This window comes from Ambystoma mexicanum, chromosome 11 (genome assembly GCF_040938575.1).
Source record: "Ambystoma mexicanum isolate Mex_15411 chromosome 11, UKY_AmexF1_1, whole genome shotgun sequence".
NCBI lineage: Eukaryota > Metazoa > Chordata > Amphibia > Caudata > Ambystomatidae > Ambystoma > Ambystoma mexicanum.
Window position 1 is genome coordinate 306,238,451 of NC_090934.1, and position 25,532 is coordinate 306,263,982.

Here is a 25,532-nt window from a genome sequence, read left to right on the forward strand (position 1 = left end):
CCATGCAACAATGGGGGCGTTTTGCTTTGCCAGCCTTGCATAGCCCATTGGAAATGCTGGCTGGGGCACTGCATGCATATGTGCGGGGGGAGGGAGAGTGCTCCTGTGCCTCCTCGCACATACGGCAGAGCAACCTAGAGTGGGGCAACATTTTAGCAAACACGCGCATGCCGCGGCAGAAGGTACGTTTATGGTGATTTTTTATATAAATATGTGTATGGATGCGTGTATGCTTGTGATATGGGACTGTGGTGGGAGCAGGGTGGGGAGAGCCCAGGGTCTGTAAATGGGAGTAGGGTGCGGTGACGGCATGCAGAAGTTCATAGCCATTTCTACATACTGTCTATCTGGCACTTATGGGGGAGCCCGGCCTGCCCACATTTTGCTCTGGGGGGCCCAGGCCAAGAAAGTTTGAAGACCACTGACTTAGGGAGACAAACGGAAGCCAACATGCATTGGCAAATGCAACAGCTTGGGCTTTTGATTAGGCATAGATAGACATTTGCCAGGCTCTGCCATAAGTGTACCACATAAGAGTACCACCTGGCTATAACATGGCAACAGCTGTAAAATGGTGCCAGTGACTGGGCATATAATGGCATTGCCTGGCAAATGTCTGCTAATACCTATGCACAAGCCAAAACTGATGGAATGTGATTGCGACTTGCACTGAAGTCCTGTCTTAAACAAGCAGAGGCATTGACAAATATATTGCTTATGAAATCAACTGGCTGAAGCAACACAGTTAGAGAATTATACTACATCAGGAGATCATTTACAGAGGCAATTAAGTAATTAAACACTCAAAAGAATGCTTAGATGTAACACTGGCAGGCTCTATACAGCAACACGCTTGGCGTTTTATTTTGTGATAGAGCTTGCTCAAAGAGTTCTAGAAAGGTTAGGTTTTGGTGGTTAGGCATTAACATAGCCAAGGCTAGTCATTCGGTGGTTAAATGACCAGGCACACTGTTAGGATGTGTGTTTCTTCTCACATTTTATCACCATCCTATCTGTGTCCCACTGTGTGTGTTCTGGTTGTACCTAATAGGTAAAAAGTCTCTGAATCAATTAGAACCACTGTCAGTGGTCTGGCCAGCCTTCCATACCATTGCTTGCATATCAGCCTTGGCCCTGTTACTAATATCAGAAGCCAGTCCCAAACTGCTGGACCACAGGGCCTAAAAATCCATGCGGTTACTTGTGTTCCAGTGCAGATGGAACACAGCCTAGCAACTGAGATTGAACTTCACCTTTTGGTGACAGCACCAAAAGTCATTTGCCAATGGTGTGTCCCCTTCTCTAATGGCACAGACATACTACATAATTAAGGCATGGAATGTTGCGCAGAGCAACGGTAGTGCCAATGTTTAATTCAAAGCCTTGCAGATATCACTTTTTGATTGTACTACACTCTCCCCTCCAGAATTAAATTTGTGTTACTACCAACCTTATCTTTTCACTTCTACTCAAGTAGTTAATGCAGCAGAATATATACTTTGAATGTAATTTGTTGACGCACCTTCTGCAGAAATGTGTGTTCACGTAACTTTACCTGTCATTTATATTGCTTGATATAAATGACCATTTTATTAATCATGATGTGAAAAACTACTATATTCCCACAAAATATAAACATACTTTAAATTACAGAGACCAAAATTGTGATTTTAGTTTTGAGACAATAGGTGTAGGCAGCCTGTTTGAATAAGAGTGATACCTCACTTAGAGGTGTTAATGGCCCTCCAGCTCCCTGTTCATTTCTGCTTTCATGGCTGTGGGGAATACATCTTTGTGTAGGGCAAGAAAGCGAATCCTGGCCGGACCTCATGCAGTTCAGCCTCTCACAATGATGTCTTGGAGGTTGCTGTTGAATGTTTAGAGTGACATCCACCCCCCACTCCCTTGGTTACTGGTGGTATATAACACCATTGACATGGCCTCCTTTCTAGGGGGTCCAGAGGCTGGCTCTGGCGGGGGGGGGGGGGTAACTGGCCCCCCTGCTGGAGCTAGGCCTGCTCTCCCTTCCCACCTTCACTTTTCGCTCCTCCCCCATCAATTCCTCAATGCACTTGCACAATCCGAATGACAAGTCCCAGTAGGAACGTTTTCTCCCCCTCATTGTCTTGATGTGCTTTGAAACACCATTTGGCTGTACAGGCGTATTACAAATAAACAAATACACCCAGAAGCACCTCATTTTCCTTAAATGGTATATCCTCTCACTTTCAGGTGCTGGGCTAATATCCCTCCATAAATCTCTAGACAACTAAGTGTGTGAAAAGTCGCATGTGAAGCAAGCAGACTGGAGCATTCTCCTTGATGGTATTCATTCTACGTGACAATCAAACATTTACCCAACAGTGGCACCATAACTCAATTTTCATAAGATCACAAGCACATAGGAAACAATACCAAATGAGAAACACTTAAGTGGACATTCCTAAGGGAAACCACTGAAATACAATAATGATCAACTTGGACAAAAGCACCAGATTCCAAAGTTCTGTATTTTCAAAATAAAGATCACACATTGTTTAGAGACCATCTACACAAGAGTTACCAAAAATAGTTGCCTAGGCATAAGCATACACAGGTTTGTTAATTATACACATATGGTTACAAGTGTGCTTGCAAAAAAGTTCATGGGAAATATACACAAGGCTCTGTAAATGTACACCGTGTAGTGTTACACTTCTATATTCAAACAAATAAAATTGACAGTATGTTACATTCACTTACAAGTAGACAAAATGCAAAATACAATTTATCTTCTGTACAAAATAGGAGGGGAAGAGGAAAGGCTTCATTTGAGAAGGGGTGGGCAGGGATCGCTGATTCAGAGGTCGAGAGGTAAGGGGAGGAGTTCTGTATTCTTGACTTATTAAATTCTTTTTTTTACAGTCACAAAAAAGCAAAAACTACATTCTGTTAAGATTTAAAAAAACACTATTCTGAAATGTGTCTTTCTCTGCAGAACATTTAGAAATGATTGCTACGCGTTCGACTAGGTGACAAATAAAACCAAGATATTTCCTTTTTAAACATTAACTAGGCTGTATAAAGAGGAAAAAACGTTTCCCCAAAGTTATCTTAAAGTTTTGGTTCAAATTACAATTTACAATATACAACACTATATGTTACGACCATAAAAGGTGTGAATATACACTGAAATGCACAGGTTTTGCTATTTTTTATATACCAAAAACAGTTTTATGTTGATTCAACTTTTCCACATTTACATTACAGAGGTTTACAAATGTACAATTGTACAATCAAAAGTATGTTTCACTACTAGGATACATTATAGATACAGATTAACATCAAAACAAGAAAATACTACAAATTTTTATATATATATGCAAAGTCTACAACAAGTATACACTATATATTTATAGAAGCAAGACCAAGTCAGAGTTGGATTTTCGGGTGTTCTCCCTCATGCTAACTCAAATTTTGCCTTTTAATATTAATTTAAACACTATTAACAATTGAACCCCCCTTTAGCTTAAAATCTTTTGGGGTACTCTTTCAAAAAGAAATATACTGCTAGCTAAATTCTTTAGCTGCTTAAATAAAAAAATTAAAAAAGTACAAGACACTCCTTTGTAAAGGAAACACTTTCACATTTTGAAAGGTCTTGATGTCTTTATATGTATAAATGCCATTTACTTTGGGTGTTTGTGCTGCTTAAAATAAAATTCAAATCTTGCCAAGGGTTTGGGCTAAAATTAAAACAAACCCAAAAAGGAATTGATCTGCACAATACACACGGAGGATGAATTAAAATTAATTTGTTTAAAACAAGCTACCCCGATTGTATCCACATTTAAACATACTGAAACAAGTGAACAAAAAATATATGTGGCCACACATGTACACGTGTTTATCTGTACAAGTCTTCTATACAACAGTGATACCGCAGGGCAATCAGTTAATTTAAAATAAAATTATAATTAGTACATATTATGCATAATAAAATTAAAGAAATTTACAGATTTTATGTTTTGTGCTCCGAGCTGAGCAACCAGACAATGTCTTTTCAATGTAAAATGGAATTCCATATCACTAGTTCTTTAGGCATGATGCTCCGTTTGATTTTCCTGTTCTGAAGCATGCTGTCATAGGATACCATTCGGGGGGCCACACATAGGCCCTAAATCAACGCCATTCTTCATATAATACTTTTCTAGCTTTGCTAGAATATGTTTTCCGTATGTATACTTGCGCAAGGTTGCAATGTGAGGTCGGATCTAAAGAGGGAAAGGAAAGAGTCAGATAACAGTTTTGGGATTGGTGCCAGCGCTAAAAACAAAGTTTAGAATGTTCAAATGCTATGGTGAACTTCAGAACACTTTATGCTTTCCGTTTTCATCAATGAAAATATTGGAGTAAACATTGTGTCAATTTAAAGATTTAAGTAGATAATGTATCCTAGATTATTAAAAACTAGACACTGATCTTGCTCCATTTCAAAAGGGACCATTTCATTGTAAACTGTGCACTATAAAATAGAGGAGTTTGTTGGGTATTCTGGATGCCATGCAATCTAAAGCTCTGTTCTCTTGCAGAGAGGAAATAATACTAACACGGACAATACACCAACTTGTAAAGAAGCCAGGCACTCTGACCACTACAGTGGTGATTTTTGGCACAGCAGACAAGTCTTGTAAAATAGCATACCATTTGCAAAAGGGGAGTTTGCTTATCAAAGTGGGGGTCCTACACTTGCCAAACATAATACAAAGCAGGAGGAATGGCTGCAGCTCAATATCAACCTACAGGAGAAACAAAGAAAAAAGTACTTCCCTCCAGTAACATTCGTTCCTGATGGATTAGTACTTCTTCTCAAAGATGCCTCATGTTAGACATTCAAAATCTTCAGCGGTCTTCAAACTATTTCAGCCACCATGGGGTGGGGTACAGCACAATGTCTGCTTCACCTGGCATTTCTGTGAGTTTATATGTTGGATGTGGCATCAGGGCCAGCATATATTGATTCACCTTGCCCATGACCCCGGTTCGGCCCAATTCACTAGCATTTTGTAGCATAGGGAAAGAACAAGTGAGGTGTACGAGTTCTGTACCAAGAGGGGCAGGGTGGGTTATCAAGAACCTATGGGAGGAAGGACTAATCCATCAGAAATAAGTTACTCACCATAGTGACTAACGTACTCATAGTCTATAGTCCCCTTTCCTCCATAATGTATGGGCATCTCTCACTAGGGACCGGAAACGGAACCTTTTTAAAACAGAAAAAATCTGCCCCCCCCCCACCCCGACTCCACTTGCCTGTGCCACTCCTCAGTCCCCTTTGATGCGTCAACATTATGATTGCCTAATGACACAGGTTTTATTAAAGGTGAGGCTGGTGGGACGTGTGTCAGAAAGGGGACTATGACTAGGAGTACGTTAGTCACTACGGTGACTAACTTATTACTCCTACGTCTTGTCCCCTTTCCTCCATACTGTATGGGCGATTACAACTGAATGCAGCTGCAGGGAGGATAGTTGCCCCTCTAAGAAAACAAGTTCTTCAAAGCTGCCTGGCTAAATGCTGCGTCCGACTTGGCATCCAAGCAGTAGTGCTTGCAAAAGGCAAAGGGCGTAACACACGTAGCCACCTTGCTGATAATCGGCCATGGTACGTGTCTTTGGAAAGCTACCGCCGTGGCTTTAGCTCTGATGGAGTGGGTGTGTATGTTTTCTGGCAAAGGCTTGTTCTGCCCTTTGTACACCTCCTTAATGGCTGTAACCATCTACCCTGCAATAGAAGCCTTGGATGCCAATGTAAGGCCCACCAGCAGGGCCGTCTTACTGGTAACCAGTCTGATGTCCACGGATGCAATGGGCTCGAATGGTTTGTGCGCCAGGGCACCGTGCACCAAAATAAAGTCCCAGACTGGATGTGGCCGTTTCATAGGTAGATATAACCTGGTTAGAGCCACCAGGTGTCTCTTAACCAACGGATTGGAGGACAAGAAGATATAGTCACCAGAGTTCTTGTTCCTATGGCCTTTAGATACCGCCAGCATGTGTCCACCTGCACTCCTAAATGAGCCAGATGACCCGAGAAGGCTACAACATCGTCCAGCGAGCATGTTAATGGATCAATCTTCTGATTCTGCCCAGTGACAGAACCTAGTCCACTTGCTCTTGTACTGACTCCTGGTGGAGTCACTTCTAGCCCCCTGTATGATAGCCAGGTTATCTTGTGACGGGTGCAGATGCTTTAGGGTAACCTGTTCAGGAACCAAGCTGCGAGGGCCAACTTCTGAGGAACAGGATGAACCACTGTGCCCCCCCCTCCCCCACCCTGTTGGGAGAGAAAGTGGGCTGGGCCCACCGGGAGGTGTACCAGGGCTGATCCGACAGAGGCGTTCCGAGAACCAGGGTCTCATGGTCCACCATGGTGCTAACAGGAAGAGTCGGAGTCTCCGAGACTCCCTGGTCCTGCAGATGACCTTGTTAACCAAAGGAGTGGGGGTAAAGTGTACACGTTATGTTGTGCCACGGGATCTTGAATGCATCGCCCAACAAGCTCCTGCATTGCCCCAGCTATGAGACAAACAGAGGGCGTCTCCTGTTGGCACTGATGGCGAAGAGGTGCATCTGAGGGTGGCCCCACATGCCGAAGAGCCCCTTGAGGACTTCTTCGTACAAATGCCACTCGTAATAGTCCATCCCCAATCTGCGGAGTCTGTCCGCCTTCTGGATGGGTTCCCGCTGACAAGTGAACGTTGTTCGACAGTGCTCACTCCCAGATGTCTATCGAAAGCCTGCGGAGAAGCAGGGACCTGGTCCCGCCCTGCTTGCTGATGTAGCACAAGCAGGTGGAACTGTCTGGATACAGAAATATTTGCTGCTGATCATGGGGAGCAAGGCCATGAGAGCAAGCGAGATGGCCATGATTACAAGCCAAATGATGTGCTTCAGATGCGCCCGATGAGACCAGACTCCATGGACAATGTGGTTGTCCAGGGTAGCTCCCACTCCCTCCGCCCCCCTCCAGGGACGAGTCTGTGGTCATGTGCCCAACTTTAAAAGATGCAAAGCTGGCAGGTTCAGCTTTCAACACTTGGCACCCAAAATTGGAATGCACTACCCACAGCACTAAAAGGAAAAATCCTACACTGCCTTCCGCAAACTGCTGAAAACCACTCTCTTCAACTAAGTCTGCTCTACAACGTTCTGATATATCTGCTTAAATGTAACCTCTGATCCTACATTTCAACACTGCCATTACATGTATGACTACCTGCCACAATGTACTCCTGTACCAACTAAGTCTTCTGTCCATCTTTCTGATATATGTTTTTAAATGTAACCCTTGATCCTTTATATCAACACTGCCATTACATGTTACTATTCTACCTGCCTCAATGTATTCCTGTACCAAGCGAGCTAACTAACAGCGCCACGATGCCCCGGGCCGATGTGCGCTATACAAATGCAAATAAATAAAAATGGTGGCCTGAGGTAAATGCAGCTGGAATGGCCTGCCCATCAGCAAGTTGGTGTCTGTACCCCACCAGACTCCACCGGAGAACCAGTCTCCCTGATTCTAGGAAGCAGAGAAATTAAGCTGCAGCCTCCCCATCTTGAGTCTCGTATGCGACATGCTGCCATTATTCCCAGCAAGTGGTGGTACCGCCAAGCTGAGGTTACTGTTCTGCTGAGGAAGTGCCTCGTAGCCCTTTTGATTGCTGCAATCTTGTCTGTTGAGGGAAAGATCCTCTCGGTCCTTGTATCCCATTTAATGCCCAGAAATGTCTGAGTGGGCAGTAGCTGTGATTTTTTTGAGATTGTTAGAAAATCCCAGATTGTATAGGGTATGCATGGGGCTGGTAGCCGTGTGACGTACTGCCTCCGGAGACCTCGCCCTGACTAGCCAGTCGTTGAGGTATGGATAAATGTGGTGGCCTTGTGCCCTGAGCTGCCACCGCATTCATTAGTCTTGTAAAGACTGTCGGGCCGAGTTGAGTCCAAAGGGTAGAACTCTGTATTGAAAGTGAAAAAAACATGATCCTGAACCGCAGGAAGGACCGATGTGGTTCCCAAATTGGGATGTGCAGGTAAGCATCCTTCAGATCCAGGGAGCACATCCAGTCTCCCCCACACAAAGTCTCTGCAATGAAGGCTGGGGTAACCATCTTGAACTTTTGGAGGGGAAGGGAAAGGTTTAAGCAAGAAAGGTCCAACAACTCTCAGTCCAGCCTAGTTCTTTTTGGGTATAGCAAATGTCCGGGAATAGAAGTCCATGCCTCGCTGAAAAGCTGGGACTTCCCTCTACTGCCTGGATCATTACGAGTGAGCCGATTTCCGCTAACAGAGTTGCTGTTCCAACCTGCGGGAGCCGAGGGGAGGAAAGACAAAACAGAGGAATCAGCAGCCGGAAGCCCGTGGACATTACCGAGAGGATCCACCGGTCTGTGAACCTAATCCGCCAGGAGTGTATGTGCAGGGCACGCCTGCCCCCCCCCCCCCCGCCAGAGACTTGTGGATCCGGATGGACCTGTCACAACTTTTTTCCGTCTGAGGCTAGTGCTGAGGAGTGGGACAGGAAAAAACCCTTGGTAGCCGCCTTGTGCTGCTTGCGCCTCTGTTGTCTCGGAGACCTGTCAGGTTGCCTAGATACCACTCTTGGATGCCCTTGAAGTCTCCGAAGGACCGACCCTTATCAGAGTGCTGGTGAGCCTGGCTGTAGGTCTTGGGTGTGGACTTAGTTAAGATAGACAAGGGTTTAGCTGTCTGAGTTATTCTTTTTCTTGTCTAGTTTCTTGTCTGTTGTAGAGTGAAACAGGTCTCCCCCCGTCAAAGGTCGAGGAAGCACACCTGGGTTGAATTTCGTTGCCCTGAGCCAAGCCGTCCTGTTGGTGGCAATGCATAGGGCTCTGCCTGAGGTGTCACTGTAGACCACTGTAGATTCTATTATATCCTGGGCCACAATCTTGGCCTCTGCCAAACCTTCCTTAAACCTTGCCAGGCTGTGGGCAGGGAGCTCTGGAAGGAAGTCTGTGATCTCCCATCACAACTTCTGATTAACAGCCGCCAATATGGCGTTGGCCTGACGCAGGTGGAGTGTGGCATTTGAGTAGATCTTTTTACCAAACACCCCCAAAAGCTTTTCCTCTTTGCCCAGGAGTGCCGAAGTGGATGCAGCTGAGGAAACTGCGGTTTGGAGTACAGCGAGGCTGCTGCTATAAACAGGAGTGTGGCAGGGGGTGCATCAACAGTAAGAGGGAGTCCCCTTCAGTCTGCCTGTATTTGGCATCCAGGCGCTTATTGGTGGGCCAGGTGGAGTGTGGCTTGACCCAGCCCAATTTGGCTAGGTATTCCACATCCTTCTGGCGAGGTATGCCGGTTCTCATGGCCGGACGAAGTGCAAGTACTTCGACCAGGAGCCCCGCCGCTGGTTGCTCCGCATAGGGCTGAGGTCTGCCTAGATACTCAGCCAGACCCGCCAGACTGTCATGGCATGCTTTAGCTGCCGATGGTGTGTCCGGATGGTCCTCCTCATCCGTGCCTGCAGTTGTGTCCTGGTGCCGGAGGAGTTCCGGGGCGCAGACAGCTGTGACGTGCTGACTGGCTGTACTGGGGGCTAAGCAGCTGTGATTGGCGTGGGCATGGGAGCAAAGGGCTGTGCTAGAGCCAGGGGCTGGACCCCAGAAGGAGCTTGGGGCTGAACTGGAGGGAGCATGTCCCCGATTACATCCCTGAGGATACTACCCATCTGTTGTGATCTCATGAGGGTAAGGAACTTCTCAAAGAACCTATGTTCGCAAGCAGGAGGTGCGCCTAATGGTGTAGGGGCTCCCGAGGGCATAAGGACCTGAGGCTGCGGTGTCCTAGGCAGGCCCTGTCTTGCTAAATTGGGGGATGCGTACCTTACCTGTGAAGTGGAGGGATATGACGTGGACCAAGTAACAGGCGTTGTCCAATCCCATCTGGATGCACGCTCCCCTGCCTGATTTCCGGGTGGGAAAGGTGTGGGGTGAGCTGCCATTTTTTCTGGCCCTGCAGCCATTTTGTTTTGCTCCACGCCACATGGCTGCGGCGTGGTGATTGGAGCTGTGTCCGGTCTCCACCTGCAAGCTGAAGTGTGAAGGTTGGGACCTTCCCTGCACCTCGGTTCGAGACCTGGGAGGCGGATTGCTCTTTCAACCATGGTGCGGTAGTGCTGCGTACAGGCGCCACCCCCCCCCTTTGGACATAGATTGGGTACTGGGGCAAAGCCCCTCAGGACTGGGCACAGTACTAGAGCCTTGCGGACCCTCAGCGGTAGGACCGGTAGGATCTTGTGACCCCTCGGCCCGGTAGCTGGAGTAGCCCGTTTTCTTGCTGGTTTCAGAACTGGTTGGTCCCTCTTACTTCGGCACTTCCCAGGTAAGGAGTCGCCTTACGGGGTGCAGAGGAGAACAGATCACCTACCTTGGGCCTGGTCTTCCTCTTCACATATGTTTTGAGGACCTCTAGAGATGACCTTTCGAAGAGTTCTCTCCACCTGCCTGGCCAACCGATTCTTCAGAGTGCACAGGGTCAGGTTGTTGCACACGGTGCAGCCATCCCAGCTGTGGTCTGAGCTAAGGCACCAGAGACAGAGTGCATGGAGGTTGGACGTAGGGAAGGGACTCTCGCAGGTTGGACACCTGCTGAAACCCGCCATCGACATGCAAGACAGGGGGGGGTGAGGGATCGGGGGGCACCAGAGGACAGAGCAGTACCTGCCAATGAAAAGAGAAAAAATGAAAAAGATAATAACTTCTTCCTGAGAAGAGCATGTGGAATTACATGGCCGGAGGCCTAACCCAGGAGCACTGGTGAAAGAGGTCCGTTCCCGTTGACGCGGAAGAGGACTGAAGAGAGGCCGCATCTAAATTTAAAAGGGTAAGATTATTTTTATTCTGGTGAAAAATAAATGTATCCGTTCCTAGCGAGGGACGCGTGTACAGTATGGAGGAAAGGGGACGTGACGTAGGATTAAGAACATTACTTCAGGTAGGTTTTTTGTTCTTCTAATGGATTTCATCATCTTAGATAGATACACATAGCAATACATAAATCTGGAGTCATCTGGAGAGGGGAGGAGAGCGAGAAAACTACCACCTATGTCAGAAAAAACAAAAGAGGATGGATTTTCAGAGAGATGAAATACTAACAAACATGAGGAGGAAAGTCTAATTTCGCCAATCCAGCTTCTCCCCTGAGAACACAAAGGATGGAAGTTTAGAAAACAGTGCCAGGAGCACACTCCGCAATGTCACGGATGAATCGCCTTAAAGGTGAGCAATCTTTTGGAACATGGATGCAAGATCTCAAATCGAGAACAATACCAGAAACAAGAAAAGTCCAGACTAAATTCAATTCCCAAATAGGAACAAAAACTGCATGGAGGAACTGGTTAGCCAAACCCATCACAACTGCTTAAAAGTGGGGAAGTGAGTAAATTAACCCTGCTCGGGGGACTTTTTAAAGAGAGAAACGGCAGGCAAGTAATCTTTTACAGTTTCAATCTGCATGCCTAACCAGGACAAGCAAAGCAGGAAATACAGACTAGGAAGTTGAACAAGCCAAAGTGTTCAGATCCCTTTCGCCACACCAAGACTTGCACCCCCTACAGGAATACACTTGGTGGCATGCCTCAAGCAGAAAGGGGCACATCAGGACAACAGCTGACAAGTGCCATTCCTTATAACTTAACAGTTTCAGGCTGAGGCTCAGAGGACCCTGACCTCTGCAGTAGGAAAGCAGGGCAACCCTCAAACAGAGGTAACGAGGCAGATGGACATGTCCTGAACTCCCGGGAAACACATCCCCCAGTCTGGAGCCAAAAGAATCAACATAAACCCAAACATCTGCAGCCTCCCGAGAACCATCGGTATACCAGGGATCAGCAGGAATGCATAAAGAAATGTGAAGTTCCATTCAACAAAATGCATTCTTCAGAGCTCCATGCGAAAGATTCTCTGGAGCAAAACTGCTCGTATTTGCGTGATTTTTCCGTCACATCAAGTTTGCATGAGAAACGTATTCACCTCAAAAGGTTTGTACATTTCCCATGCAAATATACACTGCAAACCACTACATACCGACACCCCACACCGCCACCCACAACACACGCATGGACACATCCCCCACCCACAACCCCCCCCCAACATAACCAAAACCTACGTACCTTTTCTTCAAGCTGTGTCCCTGTGGCGCCAGTTCCCTTTCACTTCCGTGATCGGGAACCGGCGCTACAGGGTCTTTTTTTTTTTTTTTTTAACGGTGCAGCTGCAGGGTTTTCCCCTGCAACCCACGCTCACCATACTGTGTAGTATAGTGAGCAGCACCCCGGAAACCCCCCGTTTTTTTTCCCCTTTGTCGGGTGTGCAGCAGGGGTGTCCTCCGAACATTCGCTCACTATACTGTATAGTATGGTGAGCGGGGTGTTGTGGGGGACATGCCCGCAGCCCCCGCAGTCTTTTTTTTTTACTTACCAAAAATGCATGCTACCAAAATTTGGAACTTTTGGTGTTCGAACCTTTGGTGGTATGCATTTTCTGGACTTTTTGTTAGGGTCCAGCCTTTTTTTTTGGTCCGTTCGTACAATACCAAACTGCTTGCGCTTCCAATGTACACTGGAAGAAAAGAGGTCCACTTGAGGAGACCTCAGAAGGTAAAGACCTCCCTCCAAAGCTTCCTGGCAGGGCACTCACTTGTGGCAGGCCAAAGTAGGTCTACTCCGAGCCATCTCAATTACGTTCTTTGTCCTGGCAAGATGGGCCACTGTCCACCAAGTTGTTCTCTAGGGCCCATAACCACAATCGCATTGAATCCTTGCACTGAGGCAATTAACTCACCACTGCACTTGAGGTAGTGCATGGCCACCATGTTGTCCTTCAGGACCAACACACACCTGCATTGCACAGAGGGGAAGGAATGCAATCAGAGCCAGCCTGATTGCCCTCAGCTCCAACAAATGCCCACCAGACCACCCTTCTTCCAGCCCTTGGCTGCAGGTGAGCATGAAGTAGCCACAAGAGACCTCATTCACAATCTGAGCTCTGGCACCACAAGGATGTATGAGGCCCACAAAGCACAAAAAAGTGGAGGCTACAAAGACCTGTACCATCTGAAATAAGTTCACTACAGGGTGGGGGGAGGGAGTTGTCAGTCTCCAAACCGTACAGAATGCTGCATGTGCGGTACGCATGCACAGACGCCCGGTCCAAGATGTGGGCTTGAATGAACCAATTGTCCAGAAAGGCAAAGCACATGCATCTTCTCTCTCCTGAGACAAGTCTCCACCACCAACAGCAGCAGTTTGGTGAAGACACAGGGCAAAAGGACCTCCACAATGCAAGTCTATGAGGCAACACAGTTAGGACTCGCATTCCAGGAATGACACCCAGCAGTGAAAAATCACCATTCCTAAGACCACAAGGTAGGTACTCACATAGGTGGATTTGGCATTAACTGAGTCTAGATGACCCTCGCAGTGGGAATACAGATATCCTGCTTGCAGCTTTGGACATTTCTCGACAGCAGAAGGCGTCCCGTGTGTCGAATCCAAGTAACTCCTTGTCCAGCATGGGGTCTTGCATTGATTCACATGCTCATGAATAACAAATACATAGCAGTACAACATTACACAACTACAGGAGGTGGCAAGGCTCAACTGAAGCAAGGAACAAGTTACTTACCTAACTATTGTTCTCCAGCCTGGGTCTACCATGGTGTGACGGCTTGAAGTCGGAGGAAGGGGCCGTGAGGAAGGAGGAGATGGACGCCGAGGTGGAGACGTGGTGGGGTGCCGACTGCGGCCGAATGCACAGTTGATTGCGCACAGAGGAGGGAGGTGATTGGAATCAAGAGCGTGGCTGCGTTAAGACCCAGGCGAACAAGGAGGGAGACGTCCAGAGCCTGGCCTCTGCTCTGCGACAAGAGAGACCCGCGTTTCGTGATGTCGGCATGCAGCCCCTGTGATGAATATGACCACCGGCTCTGCACGCGGCAGGGAAAGGAAGGTCTGGGTGCTATCAAGACGGCACGCCGACACACAACCATGGCTAGGGAAAGGGCGGAGAACCCATATGAATTGCCACAAAGACAATTAAAAGTCAAGTATAACACTCCCCAAAACAAGGAACAACGAAGCCACAATACACACCAGAATCCTTACCTCATGGCACGCGGGTGGAGTGCATCATGGCGAACAGCCTCAAGGAAGGAAGGGGGCGGGATTTGGGGGGGTTTATCAAGACTTAGCTGGGTAAAGGACTCTGATTGGACCAGAAGTATCCAGCCCCTATATAAACCAGAGAGAGATGTAGGACTAATGGTGAATTCTCCACCACTTTGCAGAACCGACTGGAAAGCGAAGCAGCAGGAGCCTCTTACCGTTGGGCTTATGAGGACTAAGCCCAGATATAGCCCATATTCCAGAAGGAAGCTTACAAGGACTGCCTCCCAGGCACCAAGAAGGAATACTTGGAAGCCTGGCTGAAAAGATTAATTTCTTTATTTTTTTTTTCCTTTTACCTGCTATAACTTGAAGCTGTTCAAAAGTCAAAGACTAGCATTTTGGTTGCATCAGCTGCCTTGTCGGAATGATCCCTTACACATGGATTCACATGTTCATGAATATTCCGCACCGTCTGACCGGGAATCCTCAGTAAAATAAAAAACAGTTTCACTTACAAACTGTATTTCCTCTCTAAACCAATCACTGTACTCTGGATCATACTGCCCACAGCCAATAGCTGCCCTCTCAATAAGCCACTCATCTGGCAGCCATCTTCAGATTTGTTAAGCACGTAAAGTGGCAGCATGACCAAGAAGAGGCGCCGAGGGGTAGGAGGGAGGGTTTGTATGCTGGAGAACACTAATTACTGGTAAGTAACGTGTTCCTTCTCCAGCATGGGGTCTGGCATGGTTTCACATCCTCATGAATAAAGAATACATAGCAGTACAATCATTACACAACCACGGGAGGTGGCAAGGCTCAACAGAAGCAATTACTCTTACCTCCGGAATAGGCGTAGCACTGTTTGGCCGACCCTGGACTCCTCTCTGGATTCCCGGTTAATGTAGTCGAATCTTGTGGAGGTTTGTGTGGACCTCCACGTAGCAGCCCTGCAGTAATCCAAACGGGAACGCTGTCGTCGCAGCGATAGCTCTGGTAGAATGGGCTCTCGGACGGCCAGGGAGCGGTCGATTAGCCATCCAATGCCAGGGTGCAATACAGCTGGAGAGCCACCTGGAAATGGAAGCCTTGGACAAGGCCGTCCCATGGTCCACAGGACCAAAGTTTATGAACAGTTGACGTCTTCTGGAAAAGAAATAAAAACCTGTGTGCCATGTAGAACTTCAGAGTACGAGCAACGTCCAGCGAGTGCAAGGCCCTTTCAGCCGGTGATGAAGGCTTCGGAAAACACACGTAACACCAAAGGCCCGTTAAGGTGGAATTTTGACAGAACCTTTGGCATAAAGGAGGGATGCGTCTGCAGCACCACCCTCGATTCGATGGCTGTTAGCAGAATAGGGTTTGAATCATACCCACTATACTGACTCGCAGCAGGAGAGGCAACAGGTACAGGAAGAGACCTTCCCATGGGAAGAATACCGCGTCACCCATTCTCCTCGGCTGGTGGAACCTGCTGGCAAATTTCTGGCATTTGGAATTCTTCACCGTTGCAGGCATTTGGAATCCTTCACCGTCGCAAGCAGATCGGTGTGGGGTCTGCCCCATTTGAGGAAGAAGCTGTCCACTTGATCCTGTCGAAGTTCCCTCTCGTGGCAAGAGCGCAACTTCCTGCTGAGGGAGTCGGCGATGGTGTTCCTGACTGCCGCTAGGTGGAAAGGAATGAGGAACATATCTTGGGTGACAGCCATTGTGCCACAAGTACTGCAACTCTCTGTAGAGCGCTGGTGATCTGCCCCCCCCCATGCTTCCTGATGTAGAACATTGTGGTGGTATTGACCGTGAAGAGCCTCACGACTTTGCCTTTGAAGGACGGAACGACTTGAGGGCCCAGGACACTGCCCACAGCTTCACGACATTGAAGTGGAGATCCCTCTCCTCTGGCTGCCAGAGGCCTCTGGCGGGAGACGTCCGGCAAGGGCTCCCCAGCCCTCCAGGGACGCGTCCGTAGTGACCGTCTCCTGGTACGGGGGGCTCTAAAGGCCGTGCCCCCAGCTGTGTTGGAGCGCACACCCCACCACCTTCTCACTCGACAAAACTCCTTGTTGAGAACCATCTCGAAGTTTCCGGACACCTGGATCCAATGAGCATCCAGGAATTGCTGAAGGGGTCGCATCTGCAACCTGCAGAGTCCCATCAGGTAAATGCATGACAAAATCATGCAGAGTGACTTGATGGGTCTTCATTTTCAACAGCCGTTGCACCTTGCCCCAGTGCGGATGCCATCCTTTCCTCTGAGGGGGCTGCCAGGCAGGAGACCGTGTTGAGCCTGGCACGTTCTGCGATGGAATCAAGCAGGACTTCGGATAGTTCACAGAGAACCCCAGATCCGTCAACAGCCAGACAGTCCTCTCTGTGTGTTCGACAGCTACATCCCTGGACTTGGCGTGGAACCAGTAGGGCCCTTAGACCCTTCGGCCATTAAGCCGGTAGCTACAAGAGCCTGGGTGTCCTGCCTGCCATTGCGAGGGTCCGACTGACACCTCTCATCAACAGGCTTCCCCAAAAGGACTCACCTCTGCAGGGTACTTTGGAGAAGGGTACATATACCTTTTAGGTCTTCCTGCATACATATTCCTTAATGCTCTCAGGCAGAGTTCTGGAGAATAACTCCCTCTATTGCGCAAAGCTGGTCTGAGGGACGGGGGCGTGAGAGACACACCAAGCAGCCTTCCCAACCGTGGTCTTCCCCAAGGCACCGGATGCAGAGCGCATGCAGAACTGAGGTGGGAAAGGAACAGTCACATGACGGGCAACTGCTGAAGCCATACAGGATGGAGGAAAGGGGATGGGACGTAGGAGTATAATGATTTATTTTAAATACAAGTAGGCCAAGATAAATCTTGGGGAAGTAAGTACCATCACATTAGTCAAACACATTTATAAAAAAACTTAATGATGGTATACCAACCAAAGAATAACCTAAATAAGAATAGCAATAAGCAGTTCAAGGTGAGGCAAACCTAAAGTAACACTCAGAATGGCATGAAGCTATTCTTGGGCAGTAAATCCACAGTAGTTAGAATTTTAGAATACCATAAGTAATTGAAGGATCGCAGACCCTATTGGTCATAAGTGTTATTCAGTTACTGAATCACTTAATTAGGCCAACACTATTAAGATTATATATTGCAAAATATGTAACTTTATTCCATTATGAATTGCTACAGTTACACCACCAGTATTACTTTTGAGAACACAGTTCAGCGCTAGTAAAGTAACTCATACTTTTCAGAGGGGCATTCAGCTACTCATGGAAAAATGAAGTGCACTAAAGCAATTCAGGGAAAGCATAACCCAATGGTACAGTTTCACAAGACGAACAGCTATTCCAGGTCTGTAGAACCTACTGAAATGACAATGCATTAGTTACCGTAAAAGCATTTCTGATGGTTGTATCTGCTTAGAGTCACATGCTGTGCATAGGTCCGACATCCAGTGGTCACGGCGGAGTATTGCATTTTGTTTTTCGTAGTCGAAAAGGGGACGTCGACAAGGCGTGTCTAACACTATCCCTATAGTGACGTGCGTTGTACCCACAATCCCTCACGCGTCGAGGTCCCTCTTTGTATTTTTTCTGCCCTGAGGGAGCCTTCTATACGCGAGTGAGTACAGAAAAGAGAGAGAGATGTAGAAAGGTGTCTATGTTCCTTCCATCCGAGCGGGGAGGAAGGGTGGGCGCATGTGAATCTAAGCAGATACAACCATCAGAAATGCTTTTACGGTAAGTAATGCATTGTCTTCTGATGTTTGTTAATCTGCTTAGAATCACATGCTGTGCATAGACTAGCGAGCAGTACCCGGAGTTGGCGGTGGGTTATGAGAAGGAACAGTAGAGAAAAGATGTCTTAATACTGCCTGTCCCACCTGGGAGTCAGATCTAGAGTGTGCATCTAGACAGTAGTGTTTTGTAAAGGTGTGCAAAGAACTCCAGGTAGCCGCTTTGCAGATGGACTCAAGGGGAACATTTGCAATGAACGCTATGGAAGCCCCAGTGCCTCGAGTGGAATGTGCTCTTGGCTTGAAGGGTAGTTCTCTCTTAGCAAGAGTGTAACAGAGAGTGATGCATTGAATAATCCATCTAGATATAGTGGACTTTGAAACTGCATCTCCTTCTCTTCCTGCTGCCACCGAGACAAAGAACGGATTAGTCTTTCTCAGTGGTCTGGTTCTTTCCATGTAGAACATGACAGCTCTGCGTACATCTAGTGTATGCAGACTTTTCTCCCAAGCTGGAAGGGTTTTGAAAGAACGTTGGTAGTTCTATTGACTGGTTTACATGGAATTTCGAGATGAATTTTGGTGCAAACCTTGGGTGTGTGCGTAGAACCACCTTATCCTTGTGAACTGTTACGAAGGGGTCTAGAACAGAAAGAGCCTGTAGTTCACTTACTCTCCTAATGGAGGTGATCGCTATTAGGAAAGCAGTCTTAAGAGTGAGGTCTTTAAGAGTTGCCTTGTGCATGGGTTCAAAAGGAGGGCCCATGAGTCTAGAAAGTACCACATTTAAGTCCCATCCGGGAGCTGGTTTAGCTATCGGAGGGTGTATTCTCTTTACCCCCTCCATGAAGGCCTTGATAACTGGTATCTTCCACCACGACACTAAGTTGGGAAGTGGTGTATGCTAGGAATGTAACGGTATAACGGTATACCGTTAAAGATACCGTGAACCACTTAACTGAACAATAATAACCGTCACATTGTTTATACCATTATACTGTTCATACCGTTAAGTGTGCTTTTCAATCGGATTTGGAAAGGCTGCAGTAAGCAAGTGCTGCGCAGTCTTGGTCTTGCACTGTTGGATGTGCCATCTGCCAAGTAGTTTCAGTTGGAGCAGTTTTTAATGCCATTCCATAAGCCACACGTGCCTGACACAAAATCAATATGTTAGCAATAGGAAGAATAGATACAGTGCTATGAAGGAAAAGGGTTTACTTTGGGGTGGCGGCTTTGGGGTTTATATATTTATAATGGATAATGTTCTCTAAACATATGGCAATGGGGGATTTCCCTGGTTCTATCATTGAATTTACATATAATAAGTCACACTGTGAAATTCACTCATCTGTCGGTATTCCCTGCTGCCATACCAAAGGGTAACATGTCCGTGATTACTGAACACCTTTTGGCCCGCAAGTAAACTAAAGGCTGTAACGTAAAGAGAGAGTATGTATGCGCAAAAGCGTATACTACCATCAGCCTCCATTGATCTGTGGCATGCAGGTTATCAAGATGGCAGCATGTTCATCTTCACCAGTAGCCAGTGGGGGAGCAAAAAGCCTAAATGACCACTTAAGAAAAGCTATTCAGTTTGCTTTGCCAGTTGCAGCAGGCCCCCCGACCCCCTCTCCACACGTGCGTTTGTGTTTGGTGGAAGCAAGGCATTTCAGTGGAAAGTATGTTGAAAAGCCCAATTCTGGCCCTGGGTGCCTGGTTTGGTTTGTGATGATAAATCTGTCAATTTATAACCTTTTAGAAAATATTTGTTAAGATTAGTTACCTCCACCTGCTATACCGCGATAACCATGATATACCGTCATTTGGCAATAGGGTTATCGTACCGTCATAAAACTAATACCGTGACACGCCTAGTGTATGCAGAAAGTGCCGCTAGGTGGACTTTAATGGAATTGAACACTAGACCTGAATCCAGTAAATGGGTCAAGTACAGAACAATGTTAGTGGGAGAGCAGTCAACCGGGTTGATGCCGTTACCTCTACACCAGATGACAAATCATTTCCACTTGCTAGAATAGCAGTGGCGAGTATTAGGTTTTCTGGCTTCCCTGAGGATGTCCATACATCTCTGCGGGAGTTGTAGATGTCCAAATTCTATGATCTCAGGAGCCAGGCTGCTAAGTTCATGGTCTGCGGGCATGGATGCAGTGTCCTGCCCTTGTCCTGTGACAGCATGTTGTACGGGCAGGGAAGTTTCACTGGGGGAGATAGGGGCATCTCCATCAGGTGAGCGAACCATGGCTGCCGGGCCCACATTGGGGCCACTAGTATCATGGTAACCTGCTCCTGGTGCATCTTGTGCACCACTTTGTTGAGAAGGGGAGTCGGGGGGGAAAGGCGTAAAAACAAATTTCCCTGATCATTGAATCGACAGACCGTTCCCCTTGGACTGGTTCTGGGGGTACCTGGAGGCGTAACTTTGGCATTGTGAGTTCTCCAGAGTTGCAAACAGGTCTATTTCCGGGAATCCCCATTGCGTGAAGACGTCTAAGACAATGTCTTCGTGCAATCGCCATTCGTACTCTTCGGGCAGGGGGAAGTCTCTGCCGAGTTCGTCTGCTAGCAGATTGAGTTCCCCTGGTACGTGTTGTGACAGTAGGAACATGTTGTGTTTGAGTGCCCACTTCCATATATTCTGGGACAGCTTGGACAGTCCTGGAGAGTGGGTGCCCCCCTGCTTGTTGATGTAGTACATGGCTGTGGTGCTGTCTGTAAGGACCATCACTGTCTTCCCTTGTAGGTGTTCCTGGAAGGCTTTTAGTGCTTTGAACACTGCCAGTAGCTCCAGTAGGTTTATGTGCTTGGATGCTACGTTCGGAGTCCACACTCCGTGAGCAGTCTGATGGGATACGTGAGCCCCCCATCCTGTGAGGGATGCGTCCGTGGTTAGAGTGGCCTCCACCGCGGGTGTGGCAAAGGGTTTCCCTATTATCAGGTTTTCCTTTGTCCACCACCGTAGCGAGAGAACCAAGGCTTGCAAGACCACCACTAGATCGTCCCATTGTCCGCTGGCCTGACACCACTGGCTGTTGAGCCACTCTTGCATTGGGCGCAGGCGCGCGTGAGGTACCAAATAAATACACAACGCCATCATTCCAAGCAATCGCATCGCTTTGCGCACCGTCACCTCTCGACCTGCCACATATTGAGGGATCTGAAACAGCATGTTTTGGACCCTCTCGTTGGAGGGGAAGACAAGGCTGTCCTTTGTTCGAATTAGAGCCCCTAGGAATTGTTTGACTTGGCTGGGGTCTAAGCTGGACTTCTTCTCGTTGATGGAGAAGCCCAGTTGGAACAAAATTTTACAGTCTTTTTGGTGTTTGAGAAGGAACAAGTTACTTACCTGTAACTGTTGTTCTCCAGCATGGGTCTGGCATGGATTCACATGCTCATGAATATTCCCCGTCGTCAGGCTGGGAATCCTCGGTAAAGAAAAAACCAGTATCAGTTTCGTTTCTGATCTGTCTTTCGTAGTAATAACCAATCACTGGTCTCTGCGTCATACTGACCACAGCCAATGACTGCCCTCTACCTAAGCACCGCCTCTGGCAGCCATCTTCAGATTTGGAAGCACGTGAAGTGGCAGTATGACCAAGTGAAGAGCCGCAGAGGGGTAGGCGGGAGGGTTCGCATGTGAATCCATGCCAGACCCATGCTGGAGAACAACAGTTACAGGTAAGTAACTTGTTCCTTCTCCAGCATGGGGTCTGGCATGGATTCACATGCTCATGAATAAAGAATACATAGCAGTACACACATGCACAACCACGGGAGGTGGCAAAGGCTCAACATTAAGCATCACATAAACTCAACATTAAGCATCTTACCTCACCAGGCTCACCTCAGGCGAACAGGTTGCGCAGCACTGCTTGGCCGACCCTGGACTCCTCCCTGGAATCCCAGTCGACGCAGTAGAATTTCGTGAAGGTGTGCGTCGACCTCCACGTAGCAGCCCTGCATATGTCCAGCAGGGGCACACCAGATAGGAACGCCGTGGTAGCTGCGATCGCTCTGGTGGAATGGGCTCTCGGATGGCCAGGCAGCGGTCGGTTTGCCAACCGATGACAGTACATGATACAGCCGGAGAGCCATCTGGAAATGGAAGCCTTCGAGAGAGCCTTCCCCTGATTGACAGGTCCAAAGTTCACAAAGAGTTGTGACGTCTTCCGAAAACACTTCGTGCGGTCTACGTAGAACTTAGCGCTCTAGCCACATCCAGCGAGTGCAAAGTCCTCTCAGCCGGCGACGAAGGCGACGGGAAGAACACAGGCAACACCAAGGGTTCGTTGAGATGGAAGTCCGACGGCACCTTGGGCATGAAGGAGGGGTGCGTCCTGAGCACTACCCTCGTGTCGTGGAAAGTCAAGTACGGGGCCTTGCAGGAAAGGGCCTGGATCTCTCCCACTCGTCGTGCGGAGGTGATGGCCACAAGAAAAGCTGTTTTCCACGATAGAAACTTCAACGGGGCCGAGTGCAGAGGCTCGAACGGAGGTCCCATGAGCTTGGTCAGCACCACGTTGAGCTCCCACGCCGGGGCCGGAGCCTTCACCGGCGGGAACGATCTGAACAGTCCCTTCATGAACTCTTTCACCAGACGATGAGACCACAAGGACGTCCGCCCCGTGGTTCTGGTGTATCGGGAGATCGCAGCAAGATGAATCTTGATGGACGCGTGTGCCAGACCAGCTTTGGCCAGCGTCAGCAGGTACGGCAGTACTTGGGGAGCCGTAATCCGTAGAGGGTTAATCTTCTGTGCGTGGCACCAGACAGAGAACCTCTTCCATTTGTGTCCGTAGCATTTAAGAGTCGAGGACGCCCTGGCCTTTGCAAGAACCTCTCTGCAATCGGCCGGTATGTCGTATCCTCCAAACTCTAGCGCTGCAGGAGCCAGGCCTGCAAGTTCAGCGACTTCGGGTCGTGGTGGAGGATGGCGCCTCCTTCCCTGGAGAGTAGATCCACGTCCGCCGGCAGCTTGATCGGCGGGGACGCTGACAAGTCTAGAAGGTCCGGGAACCATATCTGCCTCGGCCACGCAGGTGCGACGAGGATCATCCTGCACCGTGACCTCTTGAGCTGGTTGACGAGCCGGATTAGCAGAGGCAAGGGAGGGAACGCGTAGAGGAACAGGCCCTCCCAGGGGAACGAGAAAGCATCGCCCATGCTCCTCGTCTGGGGAAACCTGCTGGCGAACCTCCGGCACTTGGTGTTCGTTGCCGTCGCGAACAGGTCGATCTGGGGTGTGCCCCACCGTCGGAAGAGGCGATCCACCAGATCCTGCCGTAGTTCCCACTCGTGGCACGAGCGCAGCTCCCTGCTGAGTGAGTCGGCGATGGTGTTTTTTATCCCTGCCAGATGAAACGGTACCAGAAAAATCCCTTGGGCGACGGCCCAATGCCACAGGTCCTGCGCCTCCTTGGACAGCGCTGGGGACCTGGTTCCGCCCTGTTTCCTGATGTAAAACATGGTGGTGGTGTTGTCGGTGAAGATCCTCACCACCTTGGGATGGAAGGAAGGACCTGAGGGCCCAAAACACTGCACGGAGCTCCAGGACGTTGATATGCAGGGACTTCTCCGTCGGGAGCCAGAGTCCCCTTGCGTGCAGATTTTCGGTGTGCGCTCCCCACCCTTCCAGGGAGGCATCCGTGGTCACAGTCTCCTGGTGGGCTGGGGTCTGGAAGTCCATGCCCGCCGTCAGATGCGCGCGGGTGCCCCACCACCGTATCGCTCGTCGGAAACTCTCGTCGAGCTTGATCCTTTCCTCGAAGCTGCCCGTCGTCTGGATCCAGCGCGCATCCAGGAATTCTTGCAACGGGCGCATCCGGAGCCTGCACATGGGAATGAGGTAGATGCAGGAGGACATCATCCCGAGGAGGGACTTGATGGACCTCACCTTGGCCGCGTCGGCCACCAACATCCGTTGCACCTTGCCCAAGATGGTCCTGGTCCTCTCCTCCGACGGGGAGGCCAGAAGGGACACTGTGTCGAGCCTCGCTCCCAGAAACAGTGCAACTTGCGCGGGCACCAGGTGGGATTTGGCGTAGTTCACGGAGAATCCCAGGTCCGTGAGGAGTTGGACGGTCCTTGCCGTGTGGACCACGGCGAGCTCCCTCGTCTTGGCGCGGATGAGCCAGTCGTCCAGGTAGGGGTAGACGTGAATCCCCTCGCGGCGCAGCTGCGCCGCCACCGGTGTGAGGCACTTGGTGAATACCCTGGGTGCCGACCGTAGTCCGAAGGGGAGGGCTTTGAACTGGTAATGACGCCCTTGGACCACGAATCTGAGGAATTTTCGGTGCCCCTTTAGGATGGGAATGTGGAAGTAGGCATCCTCCAAATCCAACGACGATAGGAAGTCTCCTTCCTCCAGCTGACCCAGGACGTGCTGGAGGGTGACCATCCGGAACTTCTGCGCCTTGATGAACTTGTTCAGACGTCGCAGGTCTAGGATGGGGCGCCATCCTCCCGTCTTCTTCTTCACGAGGAAGTATCGCGAGTAGACTCCGGAGCCCCGAAGCCTCTTTGGGACGAGTTCGATGGCGCCCTTTCTGAGCATCGCCTTTACCTCCAGGAGAAGTTGAGGGGCGTGAAGTTCTTTCCTGGCCACGGGGGGGACGCGCGGGCACCTTCTTTGAAACTCGAACGCGTGGCCCCGGGCCAGGGCGTCCAGCACCCAACGGTCGGTGGAGATGGACTCCCACACGCTGACGAAGCCCGCCAGCCGGCCTCCCACCGGGGTGCTTCGGTGGGGGCCCGACCCCACGGTCGGTTCAATCCTGCTTGGACGCGGCCTTGCCGCCTTGACCTCCTTGGCGACGACGGCGGGGTCCGCTAGACTTGCCTCGTCCTCTGTAGGCCTCTTGCGACGACGAGCGGGCCGCTTGACGGTAGGAAGCGAAACCGCCGCCGGAACCTTTGGAGGCGCCCTTGCCTCCGCCGCTCCGAAAGGGCGTTCGTCGTTGCTGCAGGACTCCAAGGGCCCTGGCCGTCTCAGTATCCGCCTTGATGGCCTGAAGGGAATCGTCCACTGTCTTCCCAAACAGGTTGTTCCCGTCGAAGGGCATGTCCAGGACTCTGGTCTGGACGTCCTGCCGAAAGTCTGTAGCTTTGAGCCATCCACGACGTCGAAGGCAAACGCCGTTGCCCAGCTGGCGGAACCCAGTGTCGGCGATGTCCGTCGCCACGGTGATGGCGTGGTCCGACGCCACCTCACCTTCCTGCAGGATCTCAAGGGCCTCCGCCCTCTTGTCGTCCGGCAGAAAATCCAGCAGGGGAGCTATCTTGTACCAGAGCTCCCTGTCGTAGCGGGCCACGATAGCCAAGGCGTTGGCCGCTTTAATCGTCGTCGCTGCCGACGAGATGACTCTACGTCCCATAGCATCCAATTTCTTTCCCTCGCCGTCCGGCGGGGAAGTTGATGTGGAGGCTGCACCCCCCCCGCTTTCTTCCTGGCTGCCGCGGAGACGACGGAGTCCGGGGTAGGCTGCGCCCGGAGGCATAGGGGGGCCGTGTCCGGGACTTTTTCTCGTACCGGTCTCTTCTAGCTGGCGTCGTGGAAGGGTTCTTGAGGAGGGAAAGGCCCTCATCCCAAATGTCGTCCAACAGAGGC

At 49.4% G+C, this 25,532-nt stretch overlaps 1 protein-coding gene across 16 annotated transcripts in view; it reads right to left on the reverse strand.

Moving 5' to 3' along the window:
* Window positions 1-2,491: 2,491 nt before the first annotated feature.
* Window positions 2,492-25,532, reverse strand: part of PUM1 (pumilio RNA binding family member 1) — a 1,312,543-nt gene continuing 1,289,502 nt past the window's right edge. For all 16 annotated transcript variants that reach the window (XM_069623037.1, XM_069623034.1, XM_069623036.1 and 13 more), the window contains one exon: window positions 2,492-4,253. In XM_069623037.1, the coding sequence (XP_069479138.1) occupies window positions 4,122-4,253 (132 nt within the window). In that variant the 3' untranslated portion in view covers window positions 2,492-4,121. The remainder of the gene's footprint in view (window positions 4,254-25,532) is intronic.